Source organism: Ostrinia nubilalis, chromosome 11 (genome assembly GCF_963855985.1).
Source record: "Ostrinia nubilalis chromosome 11, ilOstNubi1.1, whole genome shotgun sequence".
NCBI classification, from domain to species: Eukaryota; Metazoa; Arthropoda; class Insecta; order Lepidoptera; family Crambidae; genus Ostrinia; species Ostrinia nubilalis.
Window position 1 is genome coordinate 15,256,079 of NC_087098.1, and position 20,356 is coordinate 15,276,434.

The 20,356-nt window shown below is 39.6% G+C and overlaps 1 protein-coding gene across 1 annotated transcript in view; it reads right to left on the minus strand.

Moving 5' to 3' along the window:
* LOC135075943 (uncharacterized) overlaps positions 1 to 19,721 on the minus strand; it is a 57,700-nt gene extending 37,979 nt beyond the window's left edge. The window contains exons 1-3 of the mRNA XM_063970391.1: positions 19,673 to 19,721; positions 13,049 to 13,656; positions 11,087 to 11,218 (exon numbers count right to left, since the gene is read on the minus strand). Of these exons, the coding sequence (XP_063826461.1) occupies positions 11,087 to 11,218; positions 13,049 to 13,656; positions 19,673 to 19,721 (789 nt within the window). The remainder of the gene's footprint in view (positions 1 to 11,086; positions 11,219 to 13,048; positions 13,657 to 19,672) is intronic.
* Between the last annotated feature and the right edge of the window lie 635 nt (positions 19,722 to 20,356).

A 20,356-nucleotide genomic window follows, 5' to 3' on the forward strand; every position in this document is an offset into this window, starting at 1 on the left:
ATTTTAAACTTTCGCGATCCATTTCAACTAAAATAGTACTAAGTCTGCTTGTGACCACTGTCTTGTCTGTGTGTGCAATGACATAAAAACATCCTTCATCATCATCATAATGTAACTCATTAATAAACGTCGCGTTAAAACCCGTGTCTTACTACTTTAGTTAAGAGGAAAATTAAAACTTGAAAAAAATCCCACCTCAGTGGGAGTAGAATCACTCTGAGAACTTTCCCTGTAATTAAATGGTATGAAAAAAATTAAGGTTATAGTTATAGTTATGCTGTATTTGCAATACAAAAATAAATGAAAAGGCCAAAGAGATATCGTAAGAAATCTTCGCGTGGGCTCAAGACACATTTGCTCGACCTCTCTCCCGCTCGCAAATGTCTTGGTATTTGTGATAATAATCACAAGTCAGCAATATTTGTAATTCAGATTATTGTTTTTAATTAACTCCCACCAGTAAATAAATTAATACAAACTTACCGCCTCCTCGGAAAATTTTACAAGAAAACAAATGAGGATCGATTTCTTTTTAAAATTTTCGAATCTTTTTGGGGCCATGCCAGTATGAAAGTTCTCATAAAAGAGTTTTTATGCACTTCGCGGTTTGCGAACGACGCGCGAACTAACTTTTTTCTAAACAGCCAGTATCATTTTTTTGTGTTGAAAGAAGTTTTCCTTCAGTCGGAACATAGGACCTTTCGCTTTGTAGCGGCTTGGTAACAAAAGAAAAACATCTTACAAAATAGTAATGATACGATAATGTAGGAGATTGGGATAGGAACGGGATGGGATACCTTCGATTGAGCAGACTCCACAGGACGGTCCAAGCTTGGTTCTTCTTTCACTTTCACAAACACTTGAATTTTTATTGAGATGAGTTTAGCGCGCGATTTGTGTTTATTTGAATTGGTTTATTTTGGATACTTATTTAGTATTAACGCCCAGATAGGTAGGCGAAGCGGCGCGTTGCGATGCGAGAGCGAGACTGAAGGTGGGAGGGAGAGGATAGGAAAAAGGACTGTCAGAGTGAGTGATAGAATAGTGTGACATGAGTTTGAAATGTATGAGGTTTTAATGCTGGCGCGTACAACTCCCCCGGCCTAGAGGTCTTCCTCTAGATTGAGTGGCGTTTGTAAAAAAAAAGTTAAAAACGTAAAAAAACATGCGTTAGAGAGAACTAAACGAGTTAAATTAGCGTTAAAGTTGTGTTAAATTAAAGTTAAGGTTAAAATAAAGTTAAGAACATTATTTGAGTTACTGTAAAGGAAGAGGACAAACTCTAACTACAGGCCGAACATAAGTACCGGTTGCAGTGCGAATTTTTAAGGTGCGAATGATTTTGTCCTTTCCGGGATATACTTCCACAACCACACCCAATGGCCAACAAAGAGGATGCGCATTGTCATCTTTTATAACAACAACAGAGCCCACATCTATCGGTTTGGTCACCGTATTCCACTTTTCACGGCGTTGTAGAGAAGTTAAATACTCCTGACTCCAGCGACGCCAAAAGCTTTGCACTAATTTATTGACTAACTGATAACGCGTTAACCGATTGTCAGAAATATCAGAGACATCCTCTACTGGTAAGAATTTCAGTGGAGTTATATTGAGAAAGTGATTGGGAGTGAGAGCGGATATATCAGATGGGTCAGAGCTAAGAACACACAATGGTCTACTATTCAATAAGCCTTCTATTTGTACAAGTACAGTGTTGAACTCTTCGTATGTTAACACTTGAAGACCAATAACTTTATAAAGATGCGTTTTTACATAACGAACATTTATCTCTGTGATGCCGTTAAAGTGCGGACCATATGGTGGACTATGAAGAAACTTAATGCGTTGTTCAGCCAAATGTGAACTTAAATAATTTTTGTGAGAGTCAGATTCTAAAAGAGCGTAAATTTCGTCAAGCTTGCGTTTAGCGCCAATGAAGTTAGTACCTCCGTCGCTATATATCATGGAAACGGGGCCTCTTCTACAAATGAATCGACGAAAAGCGGCGAGAAATAGATCAGAGCTTAAGTCTGAAACTAACTCTATGTGTAGAGCCTTAGTTGTAAGACAGCAAAATAAACAAATATAAGCCTTCTGGCTTTTAACACCTCTGCGGCGAATGTGAGTAATAAAGAAGGGACCTGCATAATCGACCGATGTATAAACAAAGGCTTTAGCTTCTGAAACGCGAAATGATGGCAAGTCGCCCATAAGAGGGTTTGTAGATTTAGGGTTTAAACGAAAACAGATATTGCATTGATGCACTCTTTGACGTACTAAGTTACGTGCGGAAAGTATCCAAAATTTCTGTCTAAGCAGACTGAGTAGAAGTGAAGGACCAGTATGTAAATTACATACATGAAAGTAATCAACTAAAAGTTGAGTGAAGCGATGTTTAGGCGATAGAATGATTGGATGCTTTTGTCCATAGTTGAGTTGAGAGTGAGTGAGTCGACCTCCGACACGAAGTATATTATCAGAGTCAATGAAAGGGTTAAGTTTGAGAAGCGATTTGTTAGAGGGTTTATTATTTTTAATTGCGTGCATATCTTGAGTAAAAAATAGTGCCTGTATATGGCGTACTAAATAGAGTTCAGCGAGTTCTAAATCAGAGGATGTAACCACTCCGTTTGAACGTAGTATTTTTGCGAAGCGTAACACGTACACAGTAGCGCGTAATAATTTTGGGTACGTGGAAATGCGATCAATTAATCGATCGAAAGGGTGAGAGTTCGATTGAGAGCTTGTCTCTGAAACAAGAGCGATAGTTTTCTCTTCCAGTCGAACACTGTTAGATGAAACTTGAAATGGCTCGATAGGCCATTGCGAGATTGGCTGAGCTGTCCATTGAGGAGAGTGAAACCAATTTAATTGATTTAATAATGCTTTAGGAGTTACAGGTCGCGATATTACATCTGCAGGATTTTCATTTCCATTAACATGATGCCAAATTTTTGCGTTGAGTTTCGAATTAATTTCAGTAATTCTATTCGCAACAAATGTGTGAAATTTGTACGCGGGAGAATGTATCCACGTGAGAGTGACAGTCGAGTCTGAAAATGCGTAAATTGAGTTAACAGGATAACGATTCTCTATACTATCGCGAACCGATAACAAAAGATTTGTTAAGAGCAGCGCTGCGCACAGTTCAAGCCGCGCAAGAGATATTTTCTTTAAAGGCGCGACGCGCGATTTGGATGCGATAAGAAAGACTTCACCGGGTGAATCTGCATCAGAGCTCACGCGCACATAAACTACAGCTCCGTAGCATACTTCGCTGGCGTCCGCGAAGCCCATGATAGTGACGTGACAACCCGCGGTGATTCCTATGTGACGAGGTATTTTTAATTGCGATAAATAGTTAATCTCACTATCAAACCGATTCCATTTATTTTTTATTGAGTCTGGAACTGGCTGATCCCATTCAAGTTTGCGCTGCCAGCATTCTTGAATTAAGAGTTTGAGAAACGCTGTCACAGGGCCTAGCAAACCCAAAGGGTCGAATAATCTAGCGGTTGCGGAAAGAATCGTGCGTTTTGTGCATTGGTCAGAGTTAGTAGAGTTAATTTTGTAAAGAAAAACGTCATCATTAGGTTGCCACTGCATGCCTATGATTTTTGTCGTAATTTCTGAGTCAGTGTCAAAATCGACGAGCTGTGGATTTTTATGCGAATCGGGAATCTTATTTATAAGCTCAGGGTTGTTCGAGATCCACTTAACCATTTTAAACCCCCCGGCCATGAACATCTTAACCATTTGATGGTAAGATTGTTCAGCTTTTTCTAACCCGTCCATCGATGAGACATAATCGTCCATATACATACAGGATTGAGCTTCAGACGCGGCGATAGGATAATTCGCGCGCTCGTCCTCAGCGAGTTGGCGAACGACACGCATAGCGAGGTCAGGCGAGCTAGAAACGCCAAAAGAAACCCTATTGTATTGATAAGTATCAATCGGTGATTCAGGATCAAATCGAAATAATATGCGTTGAAACGGGTGGTGATTTTGATCAAGCTTTACACAGAAATACATCTTTTCAATATCAGCAGATAAAGCGACTGAGAAAATGCGTAAGTTAATTAAAAGATCAAAAATATTACTTTGTAAGTTTGGGCCAGTGTAAAGAACATCATTTAACGACTTTCCAGAGGTTGTTTTACAACTTGCATCTAAAACGACTCGAGTTTTTGAAGTGAGTTTATCTGGTCGGTATACTGCATGATGAGGTATATAATAATTTGGAGTATTTTCCTCTGAATTCGATGCGTTTTCAACTTTTGACAGAAAACCGCGATCGATACAGTCTTGAATATTTTCATTATAGTTAGTGCGTAAGCCCGGAGTTGAGTCTAACTTTTTCTCTAAGTTATAGAAGCGACGCCTAGCAGTAAAGTAAGAATCGCCGAGTTCTGATGGGTCGAGTTTAAATGGCAAAGAAACGGTATACGTCCCAGAGTCGTCGCGAGAATGAGTTGATTGGAAAATGTTTTCACATATATCATCGTCAGGGCTGATGTGTCTCTTAGTAGGTACACTTTCAAGCTCCCAAAAGCGTTGCGTGAGTGATTCTAATGAGTGCGAGTCTACATTGCAAAAGAATGCTTTATTATCATTGCGTGAATGAGCTGAGTAGCACTGAGCGCGTCCCATAGCGAGATATCCGAGCGTGGTTTCGATGGCGATGACAGAGGATTGCGGTGAAGTTATTTTATTACTACCTAAAAGAAGCGGGAATATCTCATTGCCTAACAAACAATCGATTTCAGCAGGGATATCGAAGCTGTCATCAGCCATAGGAAGTCCTTGTAAATGCGATAACTGGGTTATGTCAACCCTTACATTAGGTAAATAATCGGTTATTGTATCAATGACGCGTGCGTTAATTGTGTATTTACACCTGGGATCAAAGCGTGAGGCAATTGTGAAAGATACATATCCTAGCGACACACTTTCAGACTGACCTATGCCCTTAATAGTGGTAGGTAGCGGATTGACCTTTAAGTTCAGTCGCGCACAACATTTATTTGTGATAAAGTTGCTCATCGAACCTGTGTCTAGAAACACGCGTAATTTTTGACACGTCTTATTATTGTCATAAGTATACACTGACGCGGTGGGTAATAAGACCGTGGTACTAGATTCATCAGCAATCGACGGCGTGACTGCAGAGAGAGATACATTGTTGGTTGGCATCGATTGCAACGGCGGCGTGACCGGACCGGGCGCGGACATGGACGCGTCGGTCGGCGAAAGCGTAGCGCTGCAAGTTAGCTGTTGTGACGTCATAGGTCTATTCACGTTAAAGTTATCTATATGAATAAGAGTGTGATGTTTCCGTTGGCAAACTGAGCAACGATTTTGAGATTTGCAATATTTAACATTATGAAAGCCTAAACAATTGAGGCAAAAGTTACATTTTTTCACTAAAGAGTAGCGAGTTGGCGCATTTTTCGAGCGAAAATAACTGCATTTGAACAGGGCATGTTCAGGTTCCGTCTTACAAAGTTGACAATTCTTGCGTACAGCGGATGGAGTGTATGAGCCTTGCGAATTCGGTTGAGATTGGAAGTAATGTTGATTGGGTTTTACTCCAGAAGCTGTATTAGAAACAAACGACTGTGTCGGTTTTGAGTTTTTAGACTGCGATGCGAAATTCGTTTTATTATTAACGTACAGCTTATTCTGCGTAAAAGATGAGCGTAAAGAATGGATCTTATTCTGTTCTCTTATAAAAGTCTTGAGATCATTAAACGTAGGCATTTTTACGTGCTTAATGGATTGTTCAAATAAATTTAGAGTGTCTTTGTCTAATTTACTGAGAGCAATATGAGTCAAAATGAAGTCGGAAAGGTCATCAATCTGTAAACGTCGTAAGGCAGCTTCAGCTGAGCAATACTGTTCCAAAAATTCATCTAAAGATTGCGATTTGAAGTTTATTAATTGTTCCAAATACATAGAGGCTTGTACTCTTATGTCTTGGTATTTTTCTAATAGGTTGTTCCAAATTATGTAATAGTTCTCACCAGTCGGTGGAATACCCGAGCAAATTGTAAGTGCTTTTCCGGAAAGTTTTCCTATAAGGTATTGAGCCTTTTCACCTGGAGACAAACCAGTGTTCTCATGAATAAGCGTTTTAAAATTTTGGTAGAAAACGGGCCACTTGGAAGGGGCTCCGTCGAAAGAGACTAGTTCTAAAGGCGGTAATTTTTTTACGAAATCCTGTTTGCGACGCTCTGTGTTGGCCTTTAGTTGTGCGATGGAGCTTTGCACCGAAAGGATGTTACAGTACAAATCGTCAAACGAGTTGAGTGCGGCAAATGTAGGTTTGAGTTCCTCATCATTTTTCATATAACACAAATTAAGCTCGTCAATAGTATCAAGAAAATCCGATCTTGTTTTTTCAATCGAATGCATGCGAGACATGAAAATTTGTTCAATCTGAGGGTCGGAGACCTTTAGGCTGAGGTCGTATAATTCCTGAACCCTCTGAAAAAGCGCTTCTTTTTTAGCTTCAAGCAAATTAATTTTGCGTTTTACTCCCTCCATTGTATTGGTAGGTGAGCAAACACACGCACGAGAGCTAGCGTTAAAAATGAGTTGAGTTGTGCGTATTTATTTATAATCCAGTAGGAAAATAAAATGCGTAGCGTATGTAAGCGAATTTGAAATTGAATTGAAATAAAATTTTAAAAGATTGAATTTAAAAATACACGTGTTTACAAACAACGAGTTGACGTTTGAGCGAATAGTAATTTCTAGAATGTGTCAAATGTCAAACGAATCGAACTTTCCAGAAAGAATGTGTCAAACGAGCGAATTTTCTAGAATTTTCTAGAGAGTTGTCAAAATGACGGATGCGTGAAAATGTGTAGTTGTGATTTTCTGTAAGTGTAAAGGATAGGAAATGAACCATGCGGCTCGGTAGGACCAGAAAGGAGTTGTAGGAGATTGGGATAGGAACGGGATGGGATACCTTCGATTGAGCAGACTCCACAGGACGGTCCAAGCTTGGTTCTTCTTTCACTTTCACAAACACTTGAATTTTTATTGAGATGAGTTTAGCGCGCGATTTGTGTTTATTTGAATTGGTTTATTTTGGATACTTATTTAGTATTAACGCCCAGATAGGTAGGCGAAGCGGCGCGTTGCGATGCGAGAGCGAGACTGAAGGTGGGAGGGAGAGGATAGGAAAAAGGACTGTCAGAGTGAGTGATAGAATAGTGTGACATGAGTTTGAAATGTATGAGGTTTTAATGCTGGCGCGTACAGATAATGATGAATTTACAGTTTGCAATAACTCCCTAGAGCTTATTAAAAAAATGTAGAACGAAAATATTTGAAATCTTTTTTCCTGTTGATGCGCTTGCTATTCAAATTTATTAAAAATCCAAGAGGAACGAGAAAAAGCCCAACTAGTTGAGTAATGGCCACTACGCGCGGGGCATCCAAAGACTCGGCTACTCACTAATAAGTGAGCCGAACTACAATATTTTTCTCCGCCGTTCGACCTCGGTTACCCCACATTTCATTTTATTTCTCCGTTCTATTTATCGGTTTTGTACTGAAAATTGATACAGCTAGATTAGGTTACGGTATTGGGTAGCGAAATTTTTCAGGGTATATTTTTAAAGTTTCTTATATCATAAAAAGGTTTGGATAACTGTTTTATAATGCGAACAGCTAGGGGCTGGAATTCGCTGCCTACTGATGTTTTTCCCGACACTATAATCCGGCCTTTTAAGGCGAGAGTGAATAGGCACTTAAAGGGCAGATTTATGTACTTACCATCCTAGACTGCATCTCACTTAACAGGTGCGATTGCGGTAAAAAAAGGTAAAGTTTCTTGTTACGTAAAAAGGTTGATTCAATCATGACCCAAACACTTATCCATCACTGAAAACTAATTAGTCTGCCCAGACAGTCCCCAAGAATATTGAGCACAAGATTCAATTTAGCAAAGTAAAAAATAACATAAGTAGCTAATAAAGCTTTGTAACTGAGCTTTTTCAGAGATCCTTCATTAATTTTTCAAAAGATTTTCCATAAAACTCGAAGGCACTTTAAATGATTTTAAAACATCGTAAAAGAATCTTCAAGTGCTCGGCTATAATGGATACTAATATTTTTATAGGGCATATTCTGAATGGGAGAAGAAATAATTCCCTTGAGAAAAATAATAATAAGTACCTACCGAGAATTTGAAATGCGGCCGCTATTATAGCACATAAAGTTTAATGTACATTGCTTGGAGTTAGTAAATAACGCCAGCTGTAAAATATAACGGCTACAAGTTACTAAGTTGTGTGCTGAATTATAATAAGTGGACTTAACTGGATAATTAGGCAAATGGTCAGTAAAGAGTGAGAAGTGAATTGTTTTGTGAAAAAAGCGAGGTTCGACTTTGGATTAGAAAGTTTTCTATTTTAAATGTTTGTTTGAAAATCTGCTAAGATTTTTTTCAGATACATTATTTCTCGATTGTAAATTGGGTGAGAGTACAGATATTATTATGCTTATGCTCAAGAACCTGGCAAAAAATATCCCTATTGGGACCTTCTTTCCACACAGCTCTCAGGCAGCAGTAAACTGCTCAATACGTGTCATAATTTATAACATTATAGTTCACCGCAGCTTGGCTCACATTTCATACATAAGGATATCCGTAGGAGACCCATCATTTAATTTTATTTTGTGACTATACTTCAGCGGTTGGTATTTCTCTGCTTGTGTTGCGATGGTGGTTACAGTGCCTGCAATATGCAGTTAAAACTACTCGTATCTCTCATGGCAAAATATCTTCTTTAGAATTAATTCATAAGCCAAAGAAAATTCCCAAAAAAGCCATAAAATTCAATGACGAAGGGATAATAAACGTTGCCTTTTCGAAGATCGGGCACGTAAATAGTTGAATCAAGGTTTTTATTACCTAATACATTTATTCTGGGTGTATAAATTTTATTGAATAGACTCTGATTGAGGCGTTCAAACCGTGGGTGGTGACATATTTATTGGCAATGAATGAACGTCGGATATAATAATTCTAATCCTAAATCTCAGAATAATCATCGAAATATAATTTGCTCCGAATCCGTCTGTGTAGGCGTCGGGAAACGTCCTCATTTCGTTTGGCTGAATAATTCAGCGATCGAAAAGCCATTAGTAATCAAATTTTAAATTTTGATATTTTAATGACTGACACATTGAGTTATTTGCATATTTAAATACTGCTGGCCACTGTCACTTATTTTGGCTCTAGCTCAATGAAGAGCTAATTTAATTCACATTTGCAACAATGGTCGAATGTGCCAACTATTTCTGGCATTTTTTTGCGTGTGAACTAGTTTCTCAATATTCCCTTCTGGCTGTGGATTTCCGATATTTATGGGCATTGTGTCTAATTCACAAAAACGTGGAAGGTATCCGCGCCTTTGAGATTCATTGCCGTCGCGGACCTCTTGTGCTCATATTTTATGAGGGTTTTCCGCTCCGATATTCGCTGCTTGTGAGTGCAGATGTTATTGGGGGTGCGTTATTTATTATTATAGAGCACGTGATACGCCGATACTTCCACACGTGAGTGGGCAGACACAATACACAATCAAATTGTCTCTTATCTACCGAGGTCTCGGTCTCGTAACTCAATCAATCGTTTTGCTGCTTTTGAAATTCATTCATAATTCATCCCCACTCCACTGTTTTTTTGACTTGACTTGGCTAATTTCCGCGCAGTGTAAACGCAGCATTTTCAATAATTTTTTTTAAGAAAAGAGAACTACTTCAGATTCTGATAATATTATCTGTAATCCCTTTACGTGACTAATGCCATCCTTATTTTCAACCGACTTCAAAAAAGGAGGAGGTTCTCAATTCGACCCGTATGTTTTTTTTTTTTTTTTTTTTCTATGTTTGTTACGCGATAACTCCGCCAATTATGAACCGATTTGAACAAATCTTTTTTCGGCGTATAGGTAATACCTCAAGGGTGGTCCCATTTAAATTTAATAATAGAAAAAACAACCCCCAAGGGTGGAAAATTGGGGATGAACTTTTTTATACGCAATATCTCCGCCGATTATAAATCAATTTGAACGATTATTTTTTTGTTGAATAGGTATTATCAAAAGGGTGGTTTCATGCGAATTTGAAGAAAATATTTCACCCCCAAGGGTGGAAAATTGGGGATGAACTTTTTTATACGCAATATTTTTAATTTTTAGTTTTTTTTTTGTGTTCACGCATTTGAAGTCGGTTTTATTTTTTTTAAAAGTTAATTATCAACTAGTGCAATTCTTATAGCCAGGACATCAATGAAAGCCAACCAGTGAAGGTTGAGGCTGTCGAGGGAACCTGCAACGAATTTAATTAGAAGATTAAAGAAGGAGTTCGAAATGACCAATCAGCAGCTACCCTGGGACCTTGTAGGTACATCTACAATGAAGTTACTAATACTCCCGTTAGCCCCTCGTACTAAGCTAAATATGCTTGTGTCACGAGTGAGCTCACCACAATAGGCGAACCCGCGTTCCCCGGATCACGAGTCGGCCAGTCCGACCCCTTCACCGTTCAGCTATCGTGGCTTGATTACATCGAGCTAGGTGCTGGTTACCTTGATGAAGGCAGCGGCGGAGTCCTGTGGGCCGGCTGTGGCAGCGGGGCGTAGCGTAAGGGCGTAGTCCCCCGCTTGCTCAAACAACTCACAGTCTAGCGTCATGGAGTCCATGCATCTACACCGAGGGGTATACAAGCTATGTGCTGGTTACCTTGATGAAGGCGGCGGCAGAGTCCTGTGGGCCGGCTGGGGCAGCGGGGCGTAGAGTGAGTGCATAGTCCCCCGCTTGCCCAAACAGCTCTCAGCGCAGCGTCATTTAGTCCTTGCATCTACGACGAAGGGTAGGTATACAAGCTCTGTGTTAGTTACCTTGATGAAGGCGGCGGCAGAATCTTGTGGACCGGCTGAGGCGGCGGAGCGCAGCGTGAGGGCGTAGTCCTGCACGAACAGTTTACAACGCCGGGTCGTAGTCCGCAACCCCTGGAACCCATTCATCTACACCGAGGGGTATACAAGATATGTGCTGGTTACCTTGATGAAGGCAGCGGCAGAGTCCTGTGGGCCGGCTGGGGCGGCGGGACGCAGCGTGAGGGCGTAGTCCCCCGCCTGCCCGAACAGCTCGCAACGCAGCGTCATAGTCCGCCGCCCCGGGAACCCATGCATCTATAGAATTACACAGAATCAGTTTATGTAAAAACAAGAAACATCAATTTCCTAAATTATAACAGTCATTACGTTAATTTGGGTATATCTGCGCCAACAGCATAGAAAAAATGCCTTTATGGTGCGTAAGCTGAGTAGACTGAAGGAAAGAGCAGACAGCTAAAGTAGCTTAAACACAATAAGGACTAAAAATTGTTAAAGTTAACTTTATCAGCTTAGGTCATGTAAAAAAGCTATGCTCAGAGATTCCATAACCATGCAGAAATTAATTGTGTCATTTTGGTTAGATCATAGAAAATAATATGCATCTTATTTTTTATGCCTGAGAACAAACTATGAATACCTAAGTATTTTGTTTTTATTAATCAACTTTTGATCAAAATAAGGCTGCGGGCGAATCGATTACGAAAGATTTTTATAAGGCCATATTTTGTATTTCATTCATTATGTAATCAAAACATTTACCCCAGATTGATGGAAAGTTTCTTTATTATCTTGAAAAACCAATTTTCTCATAAGTTGGTAGAATGATTCCATTTATACACAAAATGTGGGCGTGACATTAATATTACTATCTTTTATAAATGATCCACAGTTACTTACATAATATCCTCATAGTACAATAATGTTATTTTCAACTTGAAAAGAAAATCGAAAGAAAACTGTTCGCGAAAACTCCTTTAAGAGGAAACTTACTACATGAGTGAATATTATTTAAAATGGTTAGTTTTTCTAATGCCGTATATAACATTAATATTTTACCTCAGTAATCCATTCATTTTGAACCTGAGCCAATTTAATAACTGCAGCAACATAAGCTCAAGAAAATAGAGGTAGAAACGTTTATTTAGTTGGCAAACAAATTATAGAGTAAATATTACCTTCGCGAGGGAGAAATCTTGCTAATTAAGAGCGTGAGAAGTTTTTTATACCTCTTTTGAGTCTCAATGCCCTGTTTCGGCTCTGTGGTTCGTTTAAACTTTGGCTTCTTTTTTGAGAACGCAAAACGAAAGTTACCCTTTTGATGTATAATTTAATTTGCAAGTTTTAATTTTAACTCACGATAGTTCGCGACTCTGCTCGAAGTTCGGGTGCTAGTCGACCGTGTAAAGAAACAAGGTCAATTAAGTACGGTAGTTTAATTTTAGGTTTCTGCTTGGTTAGCAAGGTAATGTCTGTTTGCACCAACTGAGGAAGTTTTTCCTTCTGAGATTTGCAGAGCACTTTTTAATACCTATGTGTAGTTATTCTGTAATCTTCAAAGAATTTACAGAGACATGTGCAATAACAAAAATACTTGCTTATCAGGTATAGAGTATAGCTGTGTCGGTTATTGCGTTAATAGAGCAGTGCGGTGACATTTATGTGACGTAACAGATTTCCTGACGTTTGATATAACAACACAGAATAATAATAAGTAATAACAATAACAACCTTCCGTACTGCTCCGTACCGTATATTCAGATAAAGCGACGGAGGCCGCTACCAATCGATCAACATGGAAAGCATTGGGGGATGCCTATGTTCAGCAGTGAACGTCCTATGGCTGAAATGATGATGATGATGATATTCAGATTTCGTTATGTAATGAGGGCTATCGTTTTAGCGTTCACCAGTTAGCGCCACTGTATAGTAAGGTCCTGTCACTTGCTAGTAGCGAAGACAGTGGCACCAACTGGTGAGCGCTAAAGTGGTAGGAGGACTATCGCATTTGCACTCATCAAGATGGCACCACTGTAGAGTAAGGTCCTGTCAATCGCCAAGGGTGCCAACTGTTAAGTATTAAAACGATAGCCCTCATTAGGAACTTCTGTCACAGGCCATCATTACCTGTTCGGAGTAGAGCACGTGCGCGTGCGAGCTGGTGTTCTTTCCGTCGCAGAGCACGGCGCCGCCGCTGGAGTGGCCACAGTACAGCAGCTCCAGCCAGAAGTCGGCTCCCGGCTCCACCGGCGCGCAAACCGCTCTTGGAAACTCCAGGATCGCCGTCACCTGCCTCTCAGGATACGTCTGGATCTGTTCCGGAGTCACATCCAATTTCGCAGTCGGCCAGAGGACGTCGAATTTCCAGGATTTGATGATACTGTCCCCGCTTTCGAGAATGACTCCGCTGTCGCGTTTGATTCGGTTTGTAGTGTTGTAGTCGAGGTAATTTTCGGAGATGAGCTCGAGGTAGTAGACGCCGCCTCTAGAGAAGTATCCGCAGGGGAGGGTTAGGCGGCTGTCGGCGTCGAGCGCGAGGGGCATGGCGGCAAGTTGGGCGCGGCCGTCGGCGTCGTCGCGCGCGAGGCGCAGGCGCAGCGCGGCGGTGGGCGGCGCGCCCAATACGCGCACGCGCACGTCGCCGCCCAGCGCGACTGGTGAGGGCGGGATGTCCACCCATACTTGGTTGAGGTCGACGCGGTCGTCGCTGTAGGGGTTGGCGAGGTTTGCGCCGCCTGGGGAAGAGAAAAATAGGTTAAAATAATAGCAGCTGCGTTGAGCAAACTCAGGAGGTGAGATTACGGTAATATTGCCTAATGCCTATTGTTGGAAACTGATAGGTGGACGACCAACCTTCTTTTATACGTGTACTTGTCTATGTGTTCTATACTTTTTTTTTAGTTGTTTATGATTGCGTCTTTTTTTCCAGCTGTTGAGGGTATTTTACTGTTAGTGCATTTAGATTTTAAAACTACCTTGATTTTGAGCAAGTGTTTATTTCCGCCTGGCACGTCTTAAGAGCTGTCCTTTATACCTATGATGTCTTAGAAAAAAATACAAAAGAGAACCATTCGACTGTTAAAAATTGTTTGCGCCTTTCAATTCATCAAGGTATCATCGCAAAAAAATAATTCATTTTCAATATTTATTAAAAAACATTTAAAACATTGTGATGACTGCTATTCCCACATTTATGTATTTAAAGCATATGAAGCAAACATTTTCATAAGGCCTAAAATAAAGCACACAATAAATTATGAAAGTTGGTCCCGTCTCCGGTGACGGAAGGCCTCGCATCCGCAGCAGTGACGGATGTCGGTAATTGCGTCACTTGCGTGGAGGCCCGCTAATGACGTCACCGCCGGCGAAAGTTGTTTAATTGAATTCATAATTACTGTCATTTTGATTCAATAACTTTTGGTGGCGTTTATAGTTAAGAATCTATCAGAGCACCAGTCCTTTGGCACTAAATTATCTTCAAAATATGGTAGAGCAGGACGAGTTATAGTGGAAAACACTGGAGGAGGCCTTTATCCAGCAGTATCCTTTTGTTGAAACGAACCAATATTCATCTCTTCATCATTAGAAAAGCAACATTCCCAACACGCATTTTTATTTAGTAGACTCTTGCGCCCCTTTACAGATTCCAAACTTTCGAATAAATATTCGAATATTATAGACTTTCGATGTTTCGTAACAATTTTAATAATACTTTCGGAGAGATGTTGCTTTAACGAAATGGGCGAACATTAACATAAAAGGGTGGAAATAAATTATTTTGAAACTGGAAAGTTCAGTGCGCTCAGCTCGAGTTTCAATGTAAATAGAAAATCAAAAACTAGCAGGAGCTGTTTCAGAGCAATTTCCATTTACGTGTTCCGAATGTATGTATTTTAAGTGTCCTGCTTAGATGTTGAATGGAGCTCTATTCGCTGAGTTTTCTAGCAATTACATGCCAAACTGTTTTTGGTTAACGTTAATGTTGGACGTTATAACTCAAGCTTCAATCGATAAGTTTTGTATGTTTAATTAATGAGTTTGGTTATTGGTCGTTTTTTAAAGCTGAATGTCTGCTCTTATGATTTACATCTTAATATGAAATAACAGCGTTGATGAAGCTATAATAGCCCAACGGTGAAGGTGTTGGAATGTCCACGAGATCAGAGGAACGCGGGTTCAAACCCAGCCGCGTTGGACTATTGTTCATTGAACCTACTCGTACGTGACACAAGCATTATTTAGCTTAGCACGAGGAGTTACCGAGACTACTAGCAAAATTAGTGCAATACAAATTACCAATATTCTTTATTTTTAAAAAGAAGAAGTACCTAACTCGACTCAAAGCACACCTAGCATATTCCCAGTCCATCAGAAGTGAGGGTCGTTCTAAACCAGTAGATATTCACGGCTGTCATGTCTACCGGTGCTCACGCATAATCCGCCAGTTTGCAAGCACATCAAATTAACCGGAGCACAAATCGGTGAGCAGGTTAACTTGGGGCGTGCACTCACTGGCTTCTCATAGACTCCAAAGTCCTTTTATTTTTACACCTATAAAAAGCCTGTCATCACACACCTGCCAGGCTAGAATGCGCGCCGCGATGAGCTTTTAGCGCGCCATTTTATCGATAAAGATTTTATCACAGCACACATCCTAGCCCTGCCGTGGTGATGACAGAAGGTTATGTGGGATTATGACGAGCTATGACGCTTGACACAATCAGTCGCCAAGTTTAAACTGCAACTAAAAGTAACTATCCCCCACTCGAGTTCCTATTCACCGCTATTAATGGAACGATTCATACTGGATTGTGGGTGCTGACCATTATTTTATTTCAACAGATTTTGAATATTTTATAGTTTGAGTACAAATAATTAACTTTTAAAAAAAATAAAACCGACTTCAAATGCGTGAACACAAAAAGAAACTAAAAATTAAAAATATTGCGTATAAAAAAGTTCATCCCCAATTTTCCACCCTTGGGGGTAAAATATTTTCTTCAAATTCACATGAAACCACCCTTTTGATAATACCTATTCAACAAAAAAATTATCGTTCAAATTGATTTATAATCGGCGGAGATATTGCGTATAAAAAAATTCATCCCCAATTTCCCACCCTTGGGGTTGTTTTTTCTATTATTAAATTTAAATGGGACCACCCTTGAGGTATTACCTATACGCCGAAAAAAGATTTTTTCAAATCGGTTCATAATTGGCGGAGTTATCGCGTAACAAACATAGAAAAAAAAAAAAACATACGGGTCGAATTGAGAACCTCCTCCTTTTTTGAAGTCGGTTGATAAACTTGATTTCGTATCATATCTTGTGTATCTAGCTTTACATTGTCTACTATGACAAGGAATCTTGGTGCTTCCCTAGGGCCGACCTCATTTCAATGTTACATCTAGACATCACGCCATCGTTTACATGCGGCTCGTGGGCGATGTAGGCCGAATTGGTCGGGTAATCGGGACTCCAATCTGAGGTAACTCATTGAATAAACATTGTTTGAGCGGACTATACGCCGCTGCAGGTTTCCAATCGCTATTTGACTATGTAAAACACATAATTTCCAGCAATGTATGTTTTGTTTAGGAAGAATATTTAACCGTGTTTCAATTGCGTACTTTTTATACTGTCTTTTTATCTCGGTTATTTATTGTTTATCACATCAATGGAATCACACATTAATTCAAAATATTTATTTGCATAAAACACGTTACATTTCAGTTCTTATTTTTCTGGATACAGACACGGATAAGGTATAGTCGTTTTTTTTTATCTCGACGTATAAAAACAAACAGTAACTAATTATTTAAAACGATTGCCATTTGCAAAACATTGCTAACTACTTCAAGCGCATTTGTAACATTTTGATTTAATTGTGAGAAAAGCAGCGGATAAGCAAATCCGCGGAAAACAAACGGTTCGTCTCGAGTTTTCAGAATAAGACCCCGTAATTGATGTCTTTGCGGTTCTCTTCCACCGCCTTCCGCAGACCTGTGCCATTTTACGTTTTCTTTAAGATATGCTAAACAGGCAAAACAAACGCTGGAACGGAGAGCTCTGGCTATGATGGTCGGCGTGCATTCTGTTTACATAAATTAGATGCTTCGGTATTTATAATGGTCTAACTGAGATAAACGACGACAATTGTTCAGGAAATTTTATTATTATCTTTCAAGCACTTGACCTCGTTATTAAGAATGCCGCACTTTTAATGGTAATGGTCGCAATTTGGAGTCGGGTGATAAAAAGTTGCGAGAGTCGGCCGTAAGATAAACAGGGAAGGTGTGCGTTCACAATAAAAATGGCTCTAACAGACAGCTTTATCATTTGCCTTTAAAGCCTTCCAGAAGTTATAATTTTCAGAAACATTTCCGTGCATAAATATTTCATTGCGTCAATGAACGTTCTTACTCTTTCGTATGACTCGCTTCCATAACTTAACTTTATTTCTCGTTGCGCTCTTTCGTTTCTCTCAGTTTAGGACTACAAAACTTGAACTGCAGTCGTGCTGAAAGAAGTTCAGTGGACTATTATTTTTGCAAAACCTTCTCGACAGGTTTGAAAACAATACAAAACTAGCAGCAAAGAGGTACTTATCGTGCCATTTCAGCGGTGTAGTTTCGGAAATTAATGCGTCTGCCAGCGCTCGCTCCGCTGCAATTGCTCGCTCAGCTTATTGTGGCGATAACTGTTAATTGTATTGCTATGGAAAGTTCATAAAAGCTGTATAGATTAGCTTGGGTGGAATGCCCGAATAATTAGTAAGTAAATAGATTGGAAATTGGCTGGAGAAAACCGAAAATCAAAGTGTTTTAAAAATGTATAGTATTCAGCCCTTCTCTAGTTTACTCGTATGACAACAGGCGCGTTTTATCATCACTATATCTACACCACGTTAACATAATAATGTAAAATATATCTTCTAAGGGCCGATTTTTCAATCGTCCGATAACTTTTAACTGAAGAACAACCTTGTCATTTTGACATATTTCCCATACAATAATTAACTTTTAAAAAAAATAAAACCGACTTCAAATGCGTGAAAACAAAAAAAAAACTAAAAATTAAAAATATTGCGTATAAAAAAGTTCATCCCCAATTTTCCACCCTTGGGGGTGAAATATTTTCTTCAAATTCGCATGAAATCACCCTTTTGATAATACCTATTCAACAAAAAAATTATCGTTCAAATTGATTTATAATCGGCGGAGATATTGCGTATAAAAAAGTTCATCCCCAATTTTCCACCCTTGGGGGTTGTTTTTTCTATTATTAAATTTAAATGGGACCACCCTTGAGGTATTACCTATACGCCGAAAAAAGATTTGTTCAAATCGGTTCATAATTGGCGGAGTTATCGCGTAACAAACATAGAAAAAAAAAACATACGGGTCGAATTGAGAACCTCCTCCTTTTTTGAAGTCGGTTGAAAACTGTCAATGTGCCAAACTTATTCTTCAGATAAAAGCCATCCGACGATTGAAAAATCAGCCCTAAAGCTAATAAACTATACGTCAAAATACCTTGTTGCCAGCCATAAAAATAATACAAATTACGCCACCCCAGTAGTAATCGTGACATTCCACGTAACTCCCAAATTTATGCGTCTGCAACCACGCCCCGTCTACCACGCCGTTTGGTTGTAGGTAAGACAGTAAAAACTTTGCGTATAAGTAATTCACAAATAGATAAGGGTATATCTGATAATAGATGATTTTAAAATGGTATAGGTACCTACCTATTTTCAACCGACTTCAAAAAAGGAGGAGGTTCTCAATTCGACCCGTATGTTTTTTTTTTTCTATGTTTGTTACGCGATAACTCCGCCAATTATGAACCGATTTGAACAAATCTTTTTTCGGCGTATAGGTAATACCTCAAGGGTGGTCCCATTTAAATTTAATAATAGAAAAAACAACCCCCAAGTGTGGAAAATTGGGGATGAACTTTTTTATACGCAATATCTCCGCCGATTATAAATCAATTTGAACGATTATTTTTTTTGTTGAATAGGTATTATCAAAAGGGTGGTTTCATGCGAATTTGAAGAAAATATTTCACCCCCAAGGGTGGAAAATTGGGGATGAACTTTTTATACGCAATATATCCGCCGATTATGAACCAATTTGAACGATTATTTTTTTGTTGAATAGGTATTATCAAAAGGGTGGTTTCATGCGAATTGGAAGAAAATATTTCACCCCCAAGGGTAGAACTTTTTTTTAATTTTTAGTTTTTTTTGTGTTCACGCACGCATTTGAAGTCGGTTTTATTTTTTAAAAAAAGTTATATAAACCATGAATACCTACCTAGTAAATAAATACTTAGATCTTCAAAAGTTTGCAACTCTAGAAGTCTTTTTCATCAAGAAGTGCTATGAATTAAGGCTAAGTGAAACATGACTTGTAAAGGTTCTCAAATCTGTATGAACTCCACTCCAGCCAATGAGGGCTATCGTTTTTATACTTAACAGTTGGCACCCCTGGCGATTGACAGGACCTTACTCTACAGTGGCGCCATCTTGATGAGTGCAAATGCGATAGTCCTCCTACCACTTTAGCGCTCACAAGTTGGCGCCACTGTCTTCGCTACTAGCAAGTGACAGGACCTTACTCTACAGTGGCGCTAACTGGTGAGCGCTAAAACGATAGCCCTCATTAAAAGCTGATGCTGCGTCACAACACCATCTAGGGGTTTACGCCGACACTACTTGCTATATTAAGAGAGTCTTAGTCTTACCTGCGATGAATAGCAGCCGCAGCAGCGCGGCTAGCGGCACGCGGCGCATGCTGCGTCACCGCGCCATCTAGCGGCCCGCGCCCGCACCGCCTGTAACAATGGCAAACGTCGGTTAGGAATATAAGCAAAGCGAAAAGCAAGTGTCGAGATATTTTTTTTTAGGTTATAAGTCGGAAAATACTGTGGTTCAACACTCTAGTATTAAAATCATCAAAACATTTAGAAAAAATACCATCTAAATGGTAAGGGGTTAAACGGAATTGTTATTCTTATTTTACTTTCGATCTGAAAGTGTTTCACAAGTTAAGAAGAAGGCTAGGTGCCAACAATTTACCCATTAAGGTTCAGGCAACTTAAAGTTTATTTTGCGGACAACATTCACCGAAACATTCGCAACATGTCGGTGTCGCAAATATTGACGGCGTCGGCGTGTGCGGGACACCCGCCGTCTTTGTAGTTCCCCTCGCGGATATGAAATGTCTGTCATGATGACTGCTGGCGCCTACGCGGAATGAAAATGTTGTGATTTCCCTACAGGTAAGTATTGGGACAGGTGAAGTTTTTAAGTCGTGTAACTATTTATTTGAATTTGGTGACAGAGACATAGGATACTCGAATAATAGCTGGGGCATTGGACCTATGTCCACACCAGAAGACGACTGACGTGACACTGCTGATGATGAC